The 24,131-nt window shown below is 42.2% G+C and overlaps 1 protein-coding gene across 1 annotated transcript; it reads left to right on the forward strand.

The window, feature by feature from the left end:
- Positions 1-224: 224 nt before the first annotated feature.
- ctsc (cathepsin C) lies at positions 225-22,553 on the forward strand. The gene is made up of 7 exons (XM_007902310.2): positions 225-473; positions 5,020-5,165; positions 6,828-6,988; positions 11,926-12,081; positions 14,331-14,449; positions 18,021-18,152; positions 20,322-22,553. Exons 1-7 carry the CDS (start codon positions 311-313, stop codon positions 20,822-20,824), a joined length of 1,380 nt encoding a protein of 459 aa, XP_007900501.1. The 5' UTR covers positions 225-310; the 3' UTR covers positions 20,825-22,553.
- The last annotated feature ends 1,578 nt before the right edge of the window (positions 22,554-24,131 follow it).

The raw sequence follows: 24,131 nt of genomic DNA on the forward strand, positions 1-24,131 counted from the left end.
CGGGTGCCCCAAGTTGACCACCAAACAGAATAATAGGTTGAAAATAAAATGAGGGCTGAAGAGATGGGGCTTGGGTGGAGGGGAGGTGCTGATGGATTGAGCATAGCTCAGGGCTGTTGAGATTGGAGATCACATGGCAGCAGAGAGAGAGAGAGAGAGAGAGATTGCTGTGTGCAATCACACACACACACACATCAGTTTCCTGCAGTTTCCTCTTTCACTTTCTGTTAGTTAGAAGCGTGTGCAGCCCCTGTGCTGCTCTGCCAGTCTCTCTCTCTCTCTCACACACACACACAGTCTGGTTGCAGTGATGGGGGTCTCTGCTCTGCTCCTCTCTGTGCTCTCTCTGTTTGCAGTGAATGCAGCTCTCGCTGACACTCCTGCGAACTGTTCCTACGAGGCTCTGCCTGGTACCTGGATTTTCCAGGTGGGCCACCAAGGTCAGGGGAAAGACATCAACTGCAACAACATGGGTAAGTTGCACACTTCATGCTTGGGGAATTCCTATTTATTCTTGCTTTTAAAAACTTCCCCAGGTTTGTGTTCGTTCATCTGCAAGGTATTTCCTTTTTAGTAATGTTTATTTTAAGCAACAGAACAGACCTTCCTCCCCTCCCTTTTATATTTTAAAAGTAAGTGACTCAATGCCTGTTTTGGGGAAGAATAAAAGTTGGATTAAACAAAAAACTTCCAAAAGGACTGCCACAGAATGGTGGATAAAAGTTTATTTTAGTTGCGCTGTCAGCAGTTAGAACCTTTCAGATGGTTTTGAAGTTCCTATTTCTCTCTGCACTTCCCCCTCCGATAAAATCATGTGAGCATGACAGATCAGCAAGATGTTTCTGTGAGTAGTTGGACAAGAAGAAATTTGTTCCATCCCTGGTCTGTTCTGCATTAGCTGGTCTGAGCTGGTGGAGCCAGATGTGCTGCGGTTGGCCTTAGTGTTCAATTTAGGGAATGAAACCTCAGCAAGTTTCCTGTTCCTCATTGCTATCCAGAGACCTTAGCAGGAGAAATACTTGGATGAATAATAATTTTTGCGTTCACATTGTTGATGCGCCTCAGAGAGCTTCATTTGGTTTTATTGTAAAGTGCAATCAATGATTGTATATTTGAATGCAGTAGATAATTTGTGTACAGCAATGTCCTTCAAACAGCCATGAAGTGAATACTAATAATAATCCTATTGCGTCTTATAACATCTTCAAGACGTCTCAAAGTGCTTCACAAAATATAGTGTAAAGTGAACTGACTGTATTTTGTGGGCTAATGGCGGCAGCCAATTTTGCATAGCAGTGTCCCACAAACAGTCGTAGTTTGAGAGGCCCAAATTATTATTCAAAAAACATTTTTTTTTGACAGAGGCATGTGGAGTAAGGAAACTTTACCAACGTTTCGTCCTGCCAGGAATCAAACCCGGGCCCTCTCACTTGCGAGGCAAATACTCTAACCAATACGCTACGGAACTCCACCTTCCACCCCGTCCACATGACCGGTTTTATTTGGTGGAGTTTATTTGCTGAACCCCGATTTGAACAATTTTGCTTTGATTCAAATCGCAGTTCTCGCGTCAGAAACATCAAGCCTCACATTAAAAGTCCCTTGGTTAAATTTGCATCTTAAACAGATACAATTTGTAACAATTCAAGCAGCACATCAAAGGTCCCTGGCGATTAAGTTTTACCGAACCCTGCCCCAAGAAAATTTCCACCTGCTAGCGAGGTGCTTCTTTTTGTACCACAGTGCTCAAGGAAATAATTCAGAAAGTCCTGAGAAGACAGGTGTTAAGCGGTGCCTGAAGGTGGCAAAGAAATTGGCTAAAAATCAGCTTTTTTAAACAAATCTACAGCCTTTTTGCTGAACATCTACCGCTTTTTTTTCTTCTGCAATGTTGGCAGGTATGGAAGTGGAATTTAAAGATGGCTAAAGAGGAAGCAAGGCTCAGACAGGAAGTTTCAGAGGTTAGGGGTGATGATTTAAAGAGAATACATTGCTAGAGTAGCATTTTGAATTTAGTCAGGACGGCCTTGGGAAGGGAGGAGTGATACTAGTGCAGTTCATTATCAGCTAAAGACTTGTGAAGCAATTTTTGTCAGTAAAGTTTACATATCTGGTTAAGTATTGTTACATTTACATTCATGTGGCAGCTCACCTTTGAACACATTTTATACATGCAGATAAGTCCTGTTACAACAAGACTGTTAGCCATTCCATTTATATACAGCATTCATTTAATTATGGTTAGAGCTGTAATGTTAGTTCGGTAACTTTTAGGGAAAATCCTGAATTAGTTATAACTTTTTGAATTGTATTAAAAGTGACAAAGGTTCATCTATATTTTGTATAAAAGAATTACCTTTATTTTACTCTCTTTACGTTGTTTTACCAATGTGTCCACTCCCTCCCCTCAGTGGCCTCTGGCCTGCTACACGTCCCCCGCCTTGCCTGCCCCACCAGACGGGTCTTCAGCCTCTCTGCTCACCACCCTCTGGAACTCCATCCCACAGTCCCTCCACCTTACCCCTCCGTTGCCTCCTTCAAGACCCATCTCAAGACTCCCCTCTTCAACCATGCCTTCGGTCACACTCCTACCCTTACCCTTCCCGTCCTCCACCCCTTCTAATTCCAAGCACAAGTTCAGGATCCCTGACTGTCCAGCGCCTTCGGACGTCCTCCTGACGTAAAAGGTGCTACACAAATGTAATTTGTTGCTGTTCTGCAATCACAAACTGATTAGCAGCTATTATGCAAAAAACATTTCCTTTGTCTCTTAAACCTTATTAGCCAAAGAAAACAGAATTGGGATTTCAATAAGATGTATGAGATGGAGTTAAAAATTGTTTACTGGCTTTTGAGGAGTAGGTTTCAATAGATGAACCACCGTACGTATTAAGTACTGGAAAGGTTTATTGTGACAATGTATCTGCTCACTTTACTATTGTCACAACATAAACAGCCGTGGGGTTACTCTTGGTTTTTGGATGAAAAACCTATTTATCTCTTACTTAAGCAGAGTGATGTTATTGCAGTCTGCATCCTTCCACACAAACACTCACATCACCAATTGCTGCAAGCAAGAAAAAAGCAATTTCTGGAGTTGGATGTCAATCAGTTTGACTGGTACTTTATAGGTGAAACTTGACAGCCAATTGTACATAGCAATATCCCACAAGCAGCCATGGAGCGAGTGAACAATTTTACTTTGGGCGATTTGCTGAGCGGAGGAAGCGGACGGGTTGGTAGGGGGTTAGGAGGTCACAGAGGGAGGGGGGGGAAAGGCCATGGAGGGCTTTGTAGGTGAGGACCAGGATCTTGAACTGGATCCTCTGAAGGATAGGGAGCCAATGGAGTCGGGCGAGAGGGGGGAGATGGGGTCACGGACTTTGGTGTGGGAGAGGACACTGGCTGCAGAATTCTGGATTATCTGCAGCCTGTGGAGGGAGGAGTTGGGAAGGCCGACAAGCAGGGCATTTGCATAGTCGGGCCTGGAGGTGATGAATGCATGAACAAGAGCTTCAGTGGCCTGAGGGGTGAGGTAGTTGCGGAGTCGGACGATGTTACGGAGGTGAGGAAAGACAGAGCGGATCATGGCTTGAATCTGGGGAAGAAAAAACAACAACAAAATTACGTTTGTATAGCGGCTTTCGCATCGGGAGGACATCTCCTGCCTCCTGCCCTTTCACCATATCCCTAAACACCTCTGCTTACCAAATGTTCATCTACCTCCTTAAATAGTTCTTGCAATTGATCTACATCTATAAAAATCCCAAAAAAAAAATTCACAGAGGTACAGACCTAGAGCTGGGGGAAAAATAAAATCCAGTCAGTGTGGAACTGGGCAGTGATAAAATCCAGTCAGTTGTCGTTCAGTATTGTGGTAATTTCAGCAAATTGGAAAAATACACTTCACAGAATTAGTGTGATATTTTTAATGTGGTTTCTTCAACAATTCCTTTTAATGGTCCCTTACCAGTGATTTTGCTAAATTGGGTTTTCTCTGAACAATTTTACATATATATATATATATATATACATAATAGATACATACCACTCAGGTACTGTTTGCTGGGCAGCCAAAGCCCAAATGGGTATGAGCTTGACAAGCAATGGGAAGCATTGTTTTGAATGGCAAACTATGCGGCTTTAGCTGCTTAATCTTCTGCAGAGCCCCCAAAACAGACTTTGGAGTCCCAAACCCTGGCTATTTTCATTCTGTGCCTCATTCAACAACTTGCCCTCCACGGACAGTAGCGTCTCAGAGTGCTTAAAGCTAATACTCTGTGGAATTAGATAAGGCGGGTGCATCCCTGCAGTACTCCCAACAGTTTAGGATTCAGAAGCACAATTTTATAGATGGTGGAACTAGGGAGACTAGTGAAGAGTGCTTTTGAATAGTGTAGGTGAGAGGAAGCAAAAGCGTGACAATTTAATATTTCCAATCAATGAAGCGTTTTTTCAAATTACCCCCAGGGATAATGAAGGAACTTTCTGAGTTTAGGAATGCTGACAATCACTGACTGTATTTAAGTCGTAGTTTCATTTTTTTTTGAAACTCTTCCAATTTTATTGAGCTAAATAATTCACTTTGACTTTTTTTTAAAAAAAGCCTTTAGATTTCATGTTTTTTTTCATTGCCTTAGTTTTATGATTTAGTAATAGTGTTATTAGGTTTCAGCGGTTTGTTCTTAGCTTTCCAAATTGAAAGGCATTTTGGGCAATGTACAAGAAGTCATGAAGAAGCACGAGGCTCTTGAATGTTGCCACTTAGAAAATAAGCGTTACTTAGCAAAAGAACCCAAAAAGTGGAGACTATCTTTTAATCTGTATCATTGCACACAGTTCCTTCTCAGCTTGAAAGTTATGTTCGCATGTAATATAAGGCATTATGTAACGCGTCTAACACAAGGCATTATATATTCAAGAATCAAAAGATTATTATTCATATTTGAAATGGAAAATTAGAGTCTAGCTGCAAAAACTAAAGCATTTTGTCAATATTTTTTCCCCCCGTATGTAAAGGTACTCCTGTGAAAAGTGTGAGTGTACATCTCCGGAAGCTTGATGTTGCAGAAGATGAATTTGGGAACAGTGGTACGTTCACCTTGATTTACAACCAAGGTTTCGAAGTGATTCTCGGCGACTACAAGTGGTTTGCCTTTTTTAAGGTACATCTGTCGTTTTCCTGAAAATATTAAGCCTATTTAAGGGTGGTAGACAAGTAGGCGTATCGGAAGTGATGTGAATCAGTATTATTGGATCTGGAATTTCTTTTGAATTTCCTGGGAGGAAGAGTTATCTTATACTAATTGACACTCTTTACCACAATCCTCACCAGACTCCACTGTCTCCCAGCTGATTGTTTTCAAAGTCGTCACCTTCATCTATAAATCCCTTCAGGCCCAGCACATCCTGATCCCTCTGCTCACCTTCCACTCGGCTAACTCGGGCTTGTTGTGTGTCCCCTCCACCATTGTTGGCTGAAGTTCAGATACTCTGTTCTTAACCTAGAAACTCCCTCTCTTTACCCTGACACCTAATGGACCTTTCTAACCTGTCTCCAAATCCCCCCTTAAAATCTCTCTCTCCAATGGCCAATGGCCACCTCCCTTTTCCCCCGCCTTCTGCTCACCCTTTCTCTTGCTCGGGGTCTGACCCCGTCTATGTAAACCGCTCCAAGACATTATCAAAGCAAAGGGCATTATATAACTGTAAGTTGTTGTTTCCTAAAATGTAATCTTTTTGTTACATCTGTCTAATGGGAAGAGCTCCCTAGGGATCAGCTTGGGATAAACACCTGGAAGAACTTTTATAGAGCCTTTCATGGGGAGATGAGATGGGTTGAGTAGACAATCCAAGAAATTGAATTGACCTGATCATGGGCACGTCTTGATGGACAGTGTAACTATTTCTTGTTAAGAGCTTCCTTATACATTATTATGATTGTGAATTCAACTGAATAATGTCATCATCGGTACTATTAACAACTAAACCATCGCAATGAGCTACGATTAATTATCTTAGCAACTTTTGTCCCTTGTGTTTGTATTTCAAACTGATGTTAATATACAGCGACGTAACTTTGGAATAAACAAGTAACCAACCTAATGGGATGGAGTGGCGCTGTCAGCAGTCAACCTTAGAGTTAAAATAATACAATAATTTAGCTTCCTAACTCAGCAATTCTTTCAAGCTGTTCCTTCCAAACATTCCATCTATTTTGTTCATGTCAAGCTGTTTTATTTAGAGTGTAGATGGGCAGCAGCCTTCACTCTAATAGATAATAATAATAATTTGGTCACTCAATCCACGACTGTTTGTGGGACACTGCTGTGTGCAATTGGCTGCCGCATTTCACCCACAAAATATACGGTCAAAACACTTTATATTCTGTGAAATGCTTTGAGATGTCTTGAAGATGTGATAAGGCCCTATGTCAAATCAAAGTATTATCATTACTGAATACCTGGTGGGGTAGTTTGGGGTGGGTGGGGGGGGTGCATTTTTCAGCATGTACTGATTAAACTCTGTCACTGACTACAGAAGTATTGCAACGTGAATGGCGCTATACAAATGTAATTTTGTTTTTTTTAATATATATGGATTGAATTTTAACTGGAAGGCCTGCATGTTAATGTTAGTTCAGATCCAATGAATACATAATCTTGCAATTGGCTGCCATGCTCACCTGCTTCAATTACACAGTTACTACACTTCACAGAAAGCTCTGTGAAGCGCTTTGAGATATTTTTGGTATTGGAGGTTATATATAAATGCACAAATTCTTATTAATTGCACAAATTGAAATTATTTTGTTTCCCTTTTATCAGTACAAAAAAGTGGGTGAGAACGTAACCAGTTATTGCGATGAAACACTCCCTGGATGGGTGCACGATGGACTTGGTCGGAACTGGGCATGCTTTGTGGGCAAGAAAAAGTCTTCCCAAAATATCCAAACAAATATTGTACCCTCAGATAAGCATCTACTAAGGTAGGTGCTTAATAGTGAGTGAAATTCGATGAGAATCGAATGTGTCACCCTCGATTCTATTCTCGTACCAGTCCTGAATGTGATGAGCATGAATTCCTCAAAGGTTGAAGATATACTTAAGAGCGCTCTGAATACAATGTGACCCCACAACACTCTATAATGATTGTGGATGTGCTGCACAAAGACACCTTTAAATTAGTTCTGTTTTGAGCTAATGTCTCACAGGATTTATAGCGCATCTGCACCTCAGGCACTGGCATCATCAGCATCCACGGATGTACACTCCACCTCACCTGGCCAGTCAGGAACCTAGTCGTCTTGTTCGACCCTCAATTGTGCTTTCTCCCCCACATCTGTGCCATGACCTGCTCTGCCTTTCCCCACCTCCGCAACATTACCCGACTCCGCCATTGCCTTCCCAAATCTTCTCTCCACAACCTGCAGCTCATCCAGAACTCTGCAGCTTGTATCTACTCCTGCACCAGGCTCAGTGAACCCTTCACACCCACCCTCGCCCGACTCCACTGGCCCCTTATCAACCTGTCCGCACCCTCCACCCAGCTCCGGCCTGCTCCATGTACCCCTCCGGGCCACCCTGCCCCCTACCCCACCATCGGCAGTCGGGCCTTCAGTCTCTCTGCCCCCACCCTCTGGAACTCCATCCCATATTCCGGTCACCTCGCTCCCTCCCTTGTCTCTTTCAAGGCTGAAGACCCTCCCCTTCAACTATGCCTTCGGCCTTCCTTCCTTCTCTGCCCTCCACCCTCCCTGATCCCAATCCTCCCATCTCCCCCCCCGCCCCCACCCCCCCGGGTCCTAATTCTTGACTGTTCAGTGCCTTGGGATGTTCTCCCAACGTGAAAGGAGCTTTACAAATGTAATTGTTGCAAATTGTATTGTATAACGGAAAACTAAACTGAAAGTTTCTTAAAGGTAGAAGATGATTAGCTGAAGTTTTGGACGAAAGGGCTTAAGTATACATTGCACCACAGATTTCCTGCTTTCTTAATAGGATTGAAAATGTGATATTCACACACATAACTATGGTTGGCATTTTGCTTTCAGGTCAGGCAAGAATTGAGAAAGCAAAATCAGATGTCAAGCAGCCATGCGATTATGTTTCAATCAAATATATTGTCCAATTGCCCAATTTCAGTTACTGGCTGAAATTTGTATTTAGTACAGTGGTTGCATTATTTTAAATAACACTTTTTCACCACCAAGAGATTATATGATTTCCATCATGATGGATAATCACAGTAAACATCATCTTGAATCTGCATTCAATTTAAGTGCTGAAATAGAAAATTAGATTTTTTTGACAAATAAATCCATACTGAGAAATAATAGCTCAAAATACTTGAAATTCTCATTTTATGAGTTGCTGATCTTACTTAGGATCGAAACAGAAATGGCATTCTGTTCAATACTGAGGGGTTATTCATTATAAACTATTATAAACTTACCAACTTTCTTATAATCTCATATGGGATAGTGCAGAATAGTTTGCCTACTGCAAACATTGTTGAGCACACCAGCAAGTGAAGAATGAGCCTTTTCGAGTTGATGAGGTAATGTGCTTTTCTCCTTCCGAACTGCTCAAACTCATTTACAAAGATTTACAAAAATGTTCGGCACGGAAACAGGCTATTTATCCCAACTAGTCTTAGCCGATGTTAATACTCCACACGAGTCTCTACCCACTCCTCGCTCCCTCCTATAACCTTCTATTCTCCTCTCCCTCACGTGAAGGTCCAGCTTCCTCTTGAATATATCTCTACTACCTTATTCACAATCACGCTTAGTCTCTTTTGGTTCAGTTTCCATTGGCCAAAGGTGAAATTTCATTCGAACTTTTTCCCTTGGAAAGACCTATCAACTATATTTTTAGGGGGATAAAAACATTGAACTATATGCTGCAGAAAAGTCCTGATATTTGCAATGAAAAATAAATGTATTTGCAAATTTCTGAAATGCTACCAAAGACATTAGGGTTGAAACTCCAGCGAGGAAGCAATTAGAGTGACCATATATAAACAGACTATTTTGTGGTATGAAATTCAGGGATTGTCAAACAGTTACCTTAGGATAGAAAGAAAATTATAGGCTGGAAAATCAAGCCACCTGAATAGCCTGTTGAAGCCTAGGAACTGGTACAGGAGGATTACCAGATGCAGTCATCTGCCAGAAAAACTGAGCAGGATTTTCCACAGCCATTTTAGTATGTCCTGGGCATGCTCAGTTAAGGAAATGAGGCCCACAATTTGCCAATTTCTCCTTTACTCTGTCATGTATTGGTCTGCATGCTCTATGCTGTGTCATGCACATACTAAATAAACAAAGGAAAATCTGTTTTTCACTTCCTGAAATCACATAGTGAAATAATATGCTAATTTAACTTTTTTTAAAGTGTCCTTTCAGTTTGGAAGCTGAAAGACCGATTTAACACTGTCTAAGTTAATTAGGGAGTAGTATTATTTTTTGTTGGCCATTGAAACCTAACGCAAAGCAGCAGTGTATGCTTGTCATGTCCACTGAATCTGTTATCAATTTCACCTATCAACATGCCATCCAATGCTGTCTTATTGTGATATGATAAGAAAATACAGTATGAAGAAATCAGTACTGAAAGTCTTTGCTTTGTATAAAATAATACAGGCTGGAGCGTAAGGCTTTTGAAAACATCTCAACCATCTTTCACTGTTTCTCTTTGTTTTCAAAATCATCCTTAAAACTTGCCTCTTAAAGGGTTTCTCTTCACATTCTCTTACCCATCACCCTCCCCTCCCCCCACACCAGCCCTTTCACCCTATTCAAGTGCAAGTTTTTGTTGTTAAACACCCATAACTGACTTTTACCACATCTGTAATAGTACCCAGTATGGAGCAATCCCTGTTTCGTTCTTTGGCACTTTTGAAAGACAGTTTGTTGATTCAGGTTCACTAGGGGAAGTGAACCCATTCTAGGGTTGGCCAGGCACCTTAGAGATAGTATCAATGCATCTAAACACATCACAGTTTCCCCTGGAATCCTTTCATTCTGAAATCCACCCACTTTCACATTTCAGACTGTTCGTGGGACACTGCTGTGTGTAATTGGCTGCCGCATTTCGCCCACATATATACGGTCAATTCACTTTGCAGTCTAGTCTGTGAAGCGTTTTGAGATGTCGAGAAAACGGGAAAAGTGCTATATCAAATGCAAGGATTCTTATTATTATAAAAGGTAAGGCAGAGAATTTGGCAGCAAATTTGGATGCAATTTGAGATGAGTTCGAAATGGTGCAAAAATCTATGATCGGTATTGTAGTGCATCGGGTATTATATACAATAGGGGTATTAATGTCCTGTGGGACTGTTTCAAAATAACAACAACTTGGATTTATATAGCACATTTCACACTGAGTAGTGTCTTGGAAAGGTTAACTATGAACTTGACACTAACCCGGGGAGAGTGACCAAAGTACCATTGGATTTGTTAAACTATTTGCAGTCAAATCTTGCATTCTCGACCAGTGGGTCTGGGTTCAAACATTTGAAGTAACTTCATATTTAATTTTGAAAAACATTTGTAACATTTTAGAATTGTAATTCTGCCTTTTTTGAACATTTCCCAACAGCTAGGAGCGTTATAATGTCAACATGGCTTCATATTTCGTGTTACTGGAATCCTGTAGCTTAGTGGTTAGAGCACTCGCTTTGCAAGTTCAATTCCAGGCAGGGCAAAACCTTGGGCAAGTTTCCTTACACCACACCCATAATAATAATCCCTCCAAAACCCAAAACAATAATAAAATTGGTCATTTTTAATCTACGACCGTTTGTCGGACATTGCTGTGCGCAATTGGCTGTTGCGTTCGCCCACAAATATACAGTCAATTCACTTTACAGTGTGTTCTGTGAAGCGCTTTGGGACGTCCTCCCGACGTGAAAAGCGCTATATCAAATGCAAGGATTATTATTATTATTAGATAAGTTTGCACTTGAATGTTGTGGAGCAATTAAATCTTTTGTGTTTGAAATGTACACCCTGTTCCCTGTTGTATTCCCTGTGGGATTATATTGTATTAAGGTATTTCTTTGTAATTTGTTTTTGTGGTTGGAGTTTGTTTCTGGTTACCCTACAGATTACAGAATTTTTTTCATGTCAGCTGGGTGTCTGACACATACTAAACCCATCACCATGCTTAATAATATCCAAACCAAGCTGAGATTTCCAATGCATCCCACATATACATGGAAATTCCAGAGATAGATTGTTGGAATGGAATGCACACTCTCTCCCTGGAGGGATGCATCCTGCTTACCTAATTCTGGAAAGTATTAGGTGCAGGTTGACAAGAGCCAAGGCTTGGGGACCCCAGAGTGTGAATTGGGGTACTGTTGGAGTCTGACCACTAAAACTGCATAGCTTGCCTTTGATATCATTGTCTAGCAATCTTTCCCACTTCTCCAGTTAGGACCACGCTACCTGTTAGGTCTTCGGCTTGCAGGGTTTACAGGAGCTGAGTGGGATGATTCCCTGTCCCCAGTGATTACAGAACATTATGCAGTGTGGCAGTAATAATAAATAATCCTTGCATTTTGTATAGTGCCTTTCTTGTCAGGAGAACGTTTAAATGTACTTCGCAGAACATCTCAGAAGAGGGTCCACTACTGCATCAGTGTGATGCTTTCTGCTATCCACACCAGCCAGCCTGTGACCTTTCTGAGGCAGACTGTCAATTCAGTGCTGAACTAAAGGCCTTCTGTTGTTTTTTAATTCAGTGTCATGTTTGCAAATAAACATTTGTGAAGATAATCCTTTAAAACGTTCCCCCTAACCCAAAGATTGTTGACTAAACTGTGAATGGAAGAAAGACTTTTTGCTTTGCTTATTTTATTTTTAGGATGGACTTTGCTTAAGGATCACTTTAATGACTTGCCTTGTCTCAACAGGTTGTCACAAAGACTATATCAGCCTAATGTGGATTTTATGAAAGCCATAAACACTGTTCAAAAATCATGGACAGCAACAATTTATGATGAGTATGAAACGCTAACTATAGGAGATTTGACCAGACGGGCCGGTGGTCATAGCTCAAGAATTCCAAGGTGAGATTTTGAGATATTTACAGTAGTATTGCTGCCTGGTACTCTTTCTGTGACAAATTGTTTTAAACATCTGTGAAATTCTGAAATTGTCCAAAGAGAAAATGTTAGATTTTGGTTCTGGTTTACTTTCCCAATCCCATTTATTAACTTATATACTTTCTATAATGTCTCTTTTGAAGGAGTAAAGACCCTTTGTTTGTCTCGTCATTCCTCATAGTTCATTCTTCTAATGCTGATCATCCTCATTCCTCTCCTCTGTTTACATGGCCTGCAAAGCCAACCCCCCCCCCCCCCACCTTGTGACACAGACATTAGAACTGTGCACAGTACTTCATTAATGACCAGAGCACCGTACAACTAGATTACACTTCTGGGGATCCATGGATCTGACGGTATAGGCTCACATTCCATTTGCCTTGTTTCTTACCTCTGTGCACTTTTTGATGTAGTAAGTGCTGATTCAACTGAGAGCCCTAAGTCTCCTTCATCCTCCACTTTGGCAGATTCTATAACATCAGTAGACCACATATATCTCCTATTTTTCTATTCTATGTTGAGTAGCTAATATTTGCCTATATTGAAGTTAATTTGCTAGTGATAGGTTGAAGTACATAATGCATTAAGCTCTCTTTATAAGATCTTGGTTGCTTCCTTAGATTCCAGTTTTCCTAAACCTTGTATACTCTACAGGTGTAACTACGTCAGCTGAGTCTATGAAAGCTGGTCATTAATGTATATGCAAAGAAAAAGCAAGGATCCCTGATGTAGCCAACTTTATATATCTATCTCTCTCTATCCCACACCCCCCGCCCACATATACAATATTTCTATCTCCCATACTGTACTTTAAAATTATGCAGCTGTATTCTACCTGGATCTAGATTTACTCGATATCCTTTCAAAGCATGTAGAATTTGGCAAATTGGTGAATTCAATCTTTAACTTTTCTTAAAAGAACATACAGAAAAACAGAAAACTAGTTTTAACATTAAGAACAAAAACAGAAGTTGCTAGTAACACTCAGCCAGCAGGTCAGGCAGCATTTATGCAGATGCTGCCTCCATAGGAGATGCTGCCTGATGTGCTGAGTTTACCCTGTGTCATCCGCAGACACACGGTAAACTTACATACATATACGGATGACACACAAATCTACTTTGTCTCCTCCAGTACCAACTCCAGGTCTGCCAATGTTCTATTAACTTGTCTGGCAGACATCAAGGCCTGGAAGAGTGTAAACTTCCTACAGCTGAATATGGACAAGATAGAGGCCATACTCCTTGGCTCCCGTCAACATCTTCACTCCTGGGGATCTAAACTCCTCAATCTCCCTGGGCTCTCCCTCAGACTCACCGAATCAGTGCGCAACCTAGGCGTCCGGTTCGACCGTCAACTGTCCTTCCTCCCCCACAATTGGTACCTTACCAGGACGCCTTCTTCCACCTCCGCCACATTGCCCGCCTCCGACCGCACCTTACCCCAAATGCAGTTGAAACCCTTGTGCATCATTTGTTACCTCCCGCTTGGATTACTCCAACGCACTCCTCACCAGTTTCCCAGCTCCACCAGTCACAAGATCCAGCTCATTCAAAACTCTTGCCGCCTGCATACTGACCCGGACCAAATTCCGTACCCACATCTCACCAGTTCTGGCCAGGCTCCACTGGCTCCCCATCACAGAAGGGATCGACTTCAAGATCCTCACACTTGTGTTCAAATCCATTCACTCCCTGGCACCTCCCTACCTCTCCAACCTCCTCACTCCCCAAACACCACCAGGCGCCTCTGCTCGACTGGCATCAGTTTCCTGTTCGTCCCTCGCACCCTCCACCATACCATTGGAGATCATGCTTTTAGCCACTACACCCAAAAACTCTGGCACGCTCTCCCTCAATCTCTCCACCTTGCCCCCTCCCCTCTTTCATATCCCGCCTGAAAACTTTCCTCTTCGACCTCCTGTGGTCACTCACCTAGCAAGAGGAGCTTACAGCCACCTCACCCCGGAGTCAGACTCCGCCACTGTTAAGAACTTCGAGATGCTGCCCTGCGTGGAGGGCGCAATATAAGTACAAGTTGTTGAGTGTTCCCAGCGACTCATGTTTTTGTTTCAGATTTCCAGCATTTGCAGTATTTTGCATTTTGTTTAACATTAAGAATATCTCCCCCATTGTATTGGTTTCTATTTTATTACTTGGGAATTGTGATTAGTGATAAGATTTTTTTTTTCCCCCTCCCTAAAATATAATCAGACGACCTAAACCGGCAGCTGTAACTGAGGAGTTCCAAAAGCTTGCAGAGCATTTGCCAGAATCTTGGGACTGGAGGAACATTAATGGAGTAAATTACGTCAGTCCTGTTCGTAATCAAGGTACGATCTATTTGAGAGTGTGAATCATTAACTCGAGGGAACAACACACAAGACTTCTTCAATACCTTCCTGTCCCACCATCCAATCTCGACCATCTTAAAATCTCCAGCTCTTCCAAATTTGGACATTTGGTAGAGTCCTATAGTTTAGTGGGTAGAGCACTCACCTAGCAAGCGAGAGGATACAGGTTTGATTCCTGGGCAGGTTGAAACATTAGGCAAGTTTCCTCACTCCACACTCCTCTGTCTAAGCAGTGAATAGGAACCCAGTTGTTAATCAATTGGTGGATCATTTTCCGGGGAAATAATCCCTTAAAATAAATGAATAAATTGGTCACTCAATCCATGACTGTTTGTGGGACACTGCTGTGTGTAATTGGTGGTCTCATTTGACTCACAAAATATACACTTTACAGTATTTCTGTGAAACGCTTTGAGACATCTCAACGATGTGATAAGGCGCGATATCAAACAGAAGGATTATTATTATAATTATTTTCTATCTGCCCATTTTCCGCTGGCATTTAATCACCCATCCTTTTTGAACTTCGCCATCTTCGTATTTCAGATATTGACTGAGTGTTTGGCAATTTGATATTCGCAAACTAAGCACTTGTAATACACCCAGCAAATCTGCTTTGCAAATGTTGCATGTATAATCTATGCAGATATTTTTGTAGCAAGTATAGTGGATGCTGATGGGATTTTTCAATTTACATTTACTTGACGTAAATATTTCATAACTGGAGCAAACTGTGCAGGCAATTTATACAGTTGTTATATTTTAAGCTGTGACACAAGACCAGAATTTACATGTTAGAATTGGTAAGACCAAATTAAGTCTGAGCTCTACCATGTCTTATTTATTTTAAAAACCCACAGGTCACATTTTCAAACTAGATAAGCAATATATAATTGGTTTGGAACTATCAGTCCCGCTGATCAAATAACCTAGTTTTTTTTTCTTTCTCCCCTTGAGTCATGCAATCACTACTTTTGATTTTGTTTTTCAAAATCCTCATTTCCATCTGTACGTTTCCCCTCTTGAGAGGATTGTTAGAAGTCTCAGTGGAAAATTATTCATCTCCTATGTAATAGCCGCAGGTGATGCTGAACTGTGTGGCTTCTCATCTGCAACTTCCTTCTTTTGATGTCTTGTGAAGGGTTGGTGTGCCCCTGAGGATGAGCTGCTGGTTTGCTGTGTAAAATTCTGGAGTGAACTTTCACAACAGGCTTCCTCTAGGCTTGCTTTTCTGATTTCTCCCCTCCCAATGCCCCCATTCGCATTGCCCTCCAAAATGCCTACTGCCTCCCAAATAAAGCTCTCACTATCCTGGGTAAGCACATTGTCAGGCTCAAGGAAATTTGTCACTCCCCCCGGTGACCCTGTCGCCCTCTTCGAAGCTTCTCCACCAGACCACACTATTCACCCCCAACCACCCCAACCAACTCTGAACAGGGCTTCCTCTGCCTGCTCATCCTCCTGGACCTCTCTGACGCATTTGACACAGTCAGTCACGCAATCCTCCTCAACCGCCTCTCCTCCCTCATTCACCTTAGTAGGACCACATTCGCCAGCTTCGACTCCTACCTAACAAACCACCTTCACTTTGTTTCTGCTAACAGTTTCTCCTGTGCCCTGTGGGGTGCTCCTGGGCTCCAGCCTTGGCCCCCTCCTTTTCCTCATCTACATGCTCCCTTTTTGTGGTGTCGCACAAAGAAAGTCATTTTCTGCACAGAAAGAGGGTATTTAGCTCATTGTGTCTGTCCTACACATCTGCACACATGCAAAGATGCATGTCAACTGCTTCATTTACTTTTGGATTTGTGCCACTTCTCTCTCGAGTACATGTGCTGGTTCCAGAATTGAGCCTGTGATGTTATGGGATCATTCAGTAGCTTATATCATGCCACGCTGTGTGCCCAAGTTATGTATGTCCCTACACTGTGTGCAATTTTATTGTGGCATTTTGAGTACAGTATGTACTTGACTCAGGTCATTTGTCGGGATGAACAAAGACCATGGATAGAACCGTGAAGCTGCCCGGTCTGTATGGCTTATTTTTGCCCTGTCAATGGCTTTGCCATGTGAACCCTCAGGCGAGCTGACAAGATCCTGTTCTGAAAATAGTGGACGGTTACAACAAGAGCAAGGGAACTGGCTTGGAGGAGTTGTTGAGTCTAGCTGTGTGAAGCTGAATTAACGAAGACAGCTGAAGCAGAAAAGCCTTGGGGTTAATGACACTCTCGCAGTGTCAGATTCTGTAACTTCTCCAAACCAGTTTCTCAATCCTGCCTTCACGCTGCAGGTACCAGTTGGTGGTGTGAGTGGGCAACACCAACCATTGTCTTCCCACTGCTTTTCACTTGAGCAAAGCAGAACTCAGACCAATGGTCACGTTTTAATGTCAGTGAAGAGCAAACATGACAAACATCAAATATGTAAAATCCAAAGATTTTGGGAGTTTGAAATGCTGATTTCAGTCAGTGTGAAGCTCTGAAGGAACACAATGAAAGTATTCCAGCGATTAAGACTACTATTTGAGATGGCCCATTCACCTTTGCCAAAAATTCTGGACATATTTTGATCAGTGACAGAGTTACACCACTGTCTGTAATGTATAAACCACAACACATTGACTAATACTAGTGTGACTGGCCTAGCGTGTGTGTGTGTTTAAGTATTCAAATCAGCCTGAAGCATTTTATGTGTATAATATACCACTTGCGTGGCCATTCAGAGTGGGTCATGAACGTAACTAACTACAGGGAAACTCTGATATAACACTGGTCAGTGTGTCATCAAATGCATTATAAGCAATGGGGAGAAAAATGGCCAACTTGTCTGTGTACAAGAAACTTGCTTTCATTATGAAGTGATGTCAGCTGCGCTTCCTGTACATTGTACAGGAAGTGATATCATGATTAACTGTGAGGTACAGCGGGCCTCCAGGGGTGACAAGCGGCTTCTTCTGCTCAAAATTGCTGACTTCCAGGTCGTCAAGTTAATCATTGATGTTACTTCCTCAATCAATCGTTGATGGCACTTGACACCGTCTACAAGCACGTCAGTCTATAATGAAGGATTGCTTATAATAAACCCTAAAGCCCCACCATAATGGTAGTTCCCTGTATTACAGAAATTCAGTAGCAGTTTGCGCACTTTTCAGGTGGCTGCAAGGTGAAGCTGAGCAGGAGAGGGTACTGCTAAAGCAAATAGTTTTTGTGGCAAAACCTCCCTGCCTCGGAGGAGGAAGGCAGCAATGTACATCAAGACCACATGAATGTGCCAATGCATGGGCAAATGGGGGTTTCAAATGTAATGATGAGCTTCATGCGGTCCTTCAGATAAGAATAGGAAACATAATTGGCTAGGAGATCCCTTAACCGTTCGGCAGGCTGGTGTTTTTCTGCATTTATACAATGTAGATTATGTTAAAAGCTGAAGAAAGATAGCATAGATATTTGTGACTATTTGGTCAACCATATTCTACACTACATTACTGGCTGTTTAATGCATTCAAGCAACTATTTTGCATTAGTGCATGACCTCTCTTTTTCTCCCACTGCAGGTGCCTGTGGCAGTTGCTATTCCTTTTCCTCCATGGGGATGCTGGAGTCTCGTATCCGTATCCTAACACAAAATATGCAGACGCCAATCCTCAGCACACAACAGATCATCTCCTGCAGTAATTATTCTCAAGGTAATTCATTTGAAGCCAGTGTAGGTTTTAAGTGTTTGTTTTCATTTGTTTTTGGTACTGTGGTTGATAAAACCTGTGCAGAGAAATGCCAATCTCTTTATAGTGGAATGATAGCACTAAGAGGTTTCAAAGCCACCAATCCAGCTCCCTCAAAACAGTGAGGTCTTTTCTGACGTTTAAAAAAAATGTTTACATTTAATATGGTGCTTATCATGTTGGGAGGACATCTCAAAGTGCTTCGTAGGTCATTCTGTAAAGTGTAATGACTGTTTATTTTGTAAGCAAATATGGCAGCTAATTTAAACAAGCAATGTCCCACGAACAGCCATGAAGTGAATTATCTATTCACTTCATGGCTGTTCGTGGGGAATTGTTGGTCAGAACATTGAGAGAACCCTCCTCTTTTTGAACAATGTCTTGGAATCGTCAACGTCCACCTAGGACTTTGGGTTAATGTCTCATCCAAAAGATGACCCCTCCAGCATAGCGCTGGAGTGTCAGCCTAGACTGTGAGTTTAAAGTGCTGATTAGAAGTGTTTGGATCTAAAAGCGCTACAGTTACAGTAAAGAATAACTTTTAGCGACAGAGGCACAGGAGTTGGCTGTTTGGCCCATCAAGTATAAGATTACTCTTTAATTCCATTCTCCTGCCCTATTTCAACAACAACAACAAAATGACATTCGTATAGCGTCTTTCACATCAGGATGACGTCCTAAGGCGCTGAAGGTTTCAATATCATTTAATATCCTTACTGGCGAATTATCCGTATATATCTCCCTTGAATGTCTCAATTGGATCTGTATTGGCTTTTGAGTTAAGGGCCGTAATCCAAAGATCAATGAATAAGAAAACACTTCCTGTTGACATTTTGGAATAGTGCTGGATAGAATCCTTCAAATAGTAGAGAAATGCTGGTTGCTACTGGTTACGTCCACCTCACTATACATATGGCGGCGATCTTAAGCATGCACTTCTCACCAGGTTCATTTCTCAGCTTCTCCTGAAATTGGTTTGCTTCTATTTTAGGAACTAGCCCTCTTGAACAGGTACAAATTCACATTTTTTTAGTTCAAACATCATACTTGGTGTCAGCCTGGCTAACTTAGTAACATTCTTGCCTCTGGGTCAGAATGTTGTGGTTCAATGTTCAATGAGCTGATGTTGTGAATTCCTATGTCAGTACTTTCTCAGTGCCTCTCAGCCTGGGGATTGTTGTCTTAACATCTCCAAAACGTGTGGAGTCTCATAGCGTAGTTATTAGCACAGTCACCTCGCAAGCGAGTGGACTTGGGTTCGATTTCCAGGCAGGACGAAACCTTAGGCAAGTTTGCTTACTCTACAACAGTAAGTAGGAATCCGGTTGTTAGTCAATTGGTGGCTCACTTTCCGGGGGTAATAATTCTTCAAAAAAAAAATGGTCACTCAATCCACAACTGTTTGTGGGACACTGCTGTGTGCAATTCGCTACAGCGTTTTGTCCATAAAGACACAGTCAATCCACTTTACTATATATTCTTTGAAGCGATTTGAGAAGTCTCAACGGCGTGATCACATGCAGGGATTATTATTATTATTTCAAACTCAAAACGTAGACAGACACTCCAGTGTAATGATGGGGAGGTGCTGCAGTGTTGGTGATGCTGTCCTTTTAGATGAGATGTTAAACAAAAGTCCCATCTACCTGTTCAGGTGGACATTAAATGTCTCATGGAACTCATGAACCCCCAGTGTCCTGACCATCAATCCTTCAGATAAATTAATAATTAATCTCATGGCTATTTATATTAATCCTATTTCTCGAATTTGATATAGCACCTTATCATGCAACCTTCTGACTCGAGGCAAGAGTGCTATAAACTGAGCCATGCTGGCATGGCTTTGTGGGACATTGCCATGTGAAAATTGGCTGCTGTGTTGTCTACAGTTCTGTGAAGCGCTTTGGGACGTCCTACCGACGTGAAAAGCGCTATACCAAATGCAAGGATTATTATTATTATTATTACAGATAAACAGGCAGCACACGTCACAGAAACTTTGAAGTGTTTTGAGACATTCCTCACATTAAAGATGATGCATCAAATGCAAGAATTATATTATCAACAACAAGCGTGCAGATATGGGTGTTAATGCAAGTAGTCAAACTAACTCTCATAATTTATTCCCCTCAGGGTGTGATGGAGGCTTTCCTTACCTGATTGCTGGAAAGTATGCCCAAGATTTTGGTCTGGTCGAGGAGCATTGCTTCCCTTACATTGGAAAGGATACTCCATGCAAAATGAAGGAGTCTTGCTACCACTATTACGCTTCTGACTACTATTATGTGGGTGGGTTTTATGGGGCTTGCAATGAAGCACTGATGAAGGAGGAGCTGATAAAAAATGGCCCAGTGTCTGTCGCTTTAGAAGTTTATAGTGATTTCCTGCATTACCGTGGCGGAATCTATCACCACACTGGGTTAAGGGATTCGTTCAATCCCTTTGAGCTCACCAATCATGCAGTGCTACTGGTCGGCTATGGTAGTGATCCATCTACAAAGGAGAAGTATTGGATAATAAAGAACAGCTGGGGAGCACACTGGGGTGAAAATGGTTATATCCGAATCCGTCGGGGTTGTGATGAATGTGCAGTTGAAAGTCTTGCTATTGCAGCTACCCTGATCCCACAATTGTAAGAGATAAACAAGTCTGTTAGTAAGACAAAATGGGACAGTGTGAAATTAATTGGATCAAATCAATTACTTTTTTAATCATGCAGTGCAACAAATCATTTCTATACACGTAATGACGATACAAATGATCTTTACAAACTTAATTTTTAAATGAAATGATTTTCACTCAGAACGAGGACTGAATGGCTTTTCTATACTCTTAGAATTTCTTAAAATTTTTGTGCTTCTGGAAGGTTTGTTAATTGTTCGAAGTGGCAGTATCCAGTTTATGGGGGTGGTGGACAGTTCCTTTCATCAATGAAAAACTCTGTGGAGATTTTGTTTTATTCAGGTGAAAACTCATAATGGTAAATGAAATTATTTTCTTCAAAATTAAATTCAGCAAAAGTTATTTCCTATGATAAATTCATTCAGGACAGTGAGAATCATTGGTCTTGCACTTTTAAAAGTACCTTGGGTGGTTCTAAAGATTTAGCTATCCCTCTAGTGCTGTAAAAATACTCCCAACTGCTTAATGCAGTGTGTTTTAGTAAGGATACCTCTGTGGTTTGCTGCATTGAAACATGCACATGCTGGGAATTCTTATCATTCTAAAATGAAATCTTAGNTTTTTTTAAAAAGCAGAATCTTATCTACCTACTATCCTTTTAAGGACAATATATTAGAAGCCACAAATATACATGTTAATTGAAAAAAGTGATTTGCTCATCTTGACTGCTAGCCATATTTCAATTTTAGATTATCACTTCTGGCTAGTTGTGGTGCTTTATGCTTTTTTTAATCTAGGTTTTAGGATTATGCAAAATCAAGAATATGTATGTTGTAAAGGATATCCACCTAAAAATAGAGGAAGACGAGGCATTTTGAGTTGCTTGTATCTGTAAGATGCTTTGAATTTCTTTAAAAGGGAGCAAGTTTGCAATGATCAGAGGTGCAATACTACAGATTTGTAAACTACTTTCCTATAGCATAGCCTAGTTATCAAATAACAGTTCCTTAAGGATGAACTCTACACAATAACTCAGTCATTCACAGTAAATCACATTTGCCTACAATTTGGAATAAAATGGATGGACTAATACGAATTAGCTGAAGTGAGCTGAGTTCTCAGAATAGAGAAATAGATTTAAATAGAGCTTAATGATTCCTGAAAATTGCATGGAGAGTCTATGATTACTTGACCCCAGTCAGTGGGTTCAGATTTACTTGACGGCTTTTTATCTCATTGTTTAATTTGTGCATAAGCAACGTTTGAAAATGCAGAATAGAGCAACGAATTTATCCTGCGTGTTCTGGCTTTGTATTTTGTATGTTGCTGTCTTTTTCAAAACTGCAGGAATGTCTGCAGGTGAGTGTACACAAGAACTAATCAATAAGAAAATGATAATTGCAAATTAAAATCCCTTGATTAAATTCCATGGAATATTTTACACAATTTATTTACTATTATGTGTTTCAAACAGAAACCCAAATCAATTAAATGACTTCTGCACTCTGATTCCTTCAAATCATTGTATTGTCTGGTTATTGCTGCAGTGCAGGCTTTTCACAGGAGGGGGGGAAAAAAACATCCATAACATCCTCCAGCTTGCTAGCAATCCTATGTTATGTGTGTGATGCGAAAAATCAATGCTATGTTAATGTTTTCGCAAACAATTTTCTGATCCAAAGTGTAACTTGGTGATTTTACAAAACTGCCGTCAACACAATAAAAATGTTTGTGTGCATGTGACCCATCAAAAGTGAAGCTTATGTGCTTTATCGAGTTCTCTGCCCACCCTCACAACACTACCACCCCTTCCCTCGTACTCACTTTTGGCACAATTTGTTTGAATACAAACTAGACCAGAGTTCAAATAGAGAAAAATGAAATCAGTTAGTTGGAGTTGCATGAGATTGAAGTAAAGAACCATTATATCAATCTATTCATATGTGTTTAAAATGTGTGTACACTGTGTACATATATAATCCCAATAGTAATCTTTACATTTGGTAAAGTACATTTCACACAGGGAGAACATCCAAAAGGCCTTCACAGGATATATTGTAAAGTGCAGTGACTTTGTTTTGTGGGTGAACATGTACACTACATATACATGTAGATTTTGTGTGCACATGTATGTAGTACATTTTAAAATAAAAAAAGTGCATGGTTCAAAAATATGTATATAGATGCACAGAAACATCTGCAGGTGATCCTTACAGCACACCTTTTCAGCAGCAAGACACTTCAGGAAACCTTGCTGCCTCAGGAAGGAAACTGTCTCTATTTACAGATGTGTCAATAGTGTCTCATGCTGAAATAATGAAGCTTTTCTAAATCTAAAATAGTAATTTCTCCCTAAGCAAAATACATGGCAGGCGGGGGACAGGAGACGGGGGGCGGGAGAGAGGAGGCTGGAGAAGGGAGAGGAGGCTGGAGGGGAAGAGGAGGCTGGAGGGGGAGAATAGGTGCTAGAAAGGAGAGGTTGAAGGGGGGAAGAGGAGGGGGAGAGGAAGCTGGCGGGGGGAGAGGAGGCTGGAGGGGGGAAGAGGAGGGGGGAAGAGGCTGGAAGGGGGAAGAGGAGGGGGAGAAGAGGCTGGAGGTGGGAAGAGGAAGGGGAGAGGAGGCTGGAGGGGGAAGAGGAGAGGGAGAGGAAGCTAGCGGGGTGAGAGGAGGCTGGAGGGGGAAGAGGAGGGGGAGAGGGGGCTGGAGGGGGAGAGGAGGCTGGAGGGGGAAGCGGAGGGGAGAGGAGGCTGGAGGGGGGAAGCGGAGGGGGAGAGGAGGCTGGAGGGGGAAGAGGAGAGGGAGAGGAAGCTGGCGGGGGGAGAGGAGGCTGGAGGGGGGAAGCGGAGGGGGAGAGGAGGCTGGAGGGGGAAGCGGAGGGGGAGAGGAGGCTGGAGGGGGAAGAGGAGAGGGAGAGGAAGCTGGCGGGGTGAGAGGAGGCTGGAGGGGGAAGAGGAGGGGGAGAGGGGGCTGGAGGGGGAAGCGGAGGGGGAGAGGAGGCTGGAGGGGGAAGCGGAGGGGGAGAGGAGGCTGGAGGGGGGAAGCGGAGAGGGAGAGGAGGCTGGAGGGGGAAGTGGAGGGGGAGAGGAGGCTGGCGGGGTGAGAGGAGGCTGGAGGGGGAAGAGGAGGGGGAGAGGGGGCTGGAGGGGGGAAGAGGAGGGGGAGAGGAGGCTGGAGGGGGGAAGCGGAGGGGGAGAGGAGGCTGGAGGGGGAAGCGGAGGGGGAGAGGAGGCTGGAGGGGGAAGAGGAGAGGGAGAGGAAGCTGGCGGGGTGAGAGGAGGCTGGAGGGGAAGAGGAGGGGGAGAGGGGCTGGAGGGGGGAAGA

The sequence above is a fragment of the Callorhinchus milii genome, unplaced genomic scaffold (genome assembly GCF_018977255.1).
Source record: "Callorhinchus milii isolate IMCB2004 unplaced genomic scaffold, IMCB_Cmil_1.0 Scaffold4, whole genome shotgun sequence".
NCBI classification, from domain to species: domain Eukaryota; kingdom Metazoa; phylum Chordata; class Chondrichthyes; order Chimaeriformes; family Callorhinchidae; genus Callorhinchus; species Callorhinchus milii.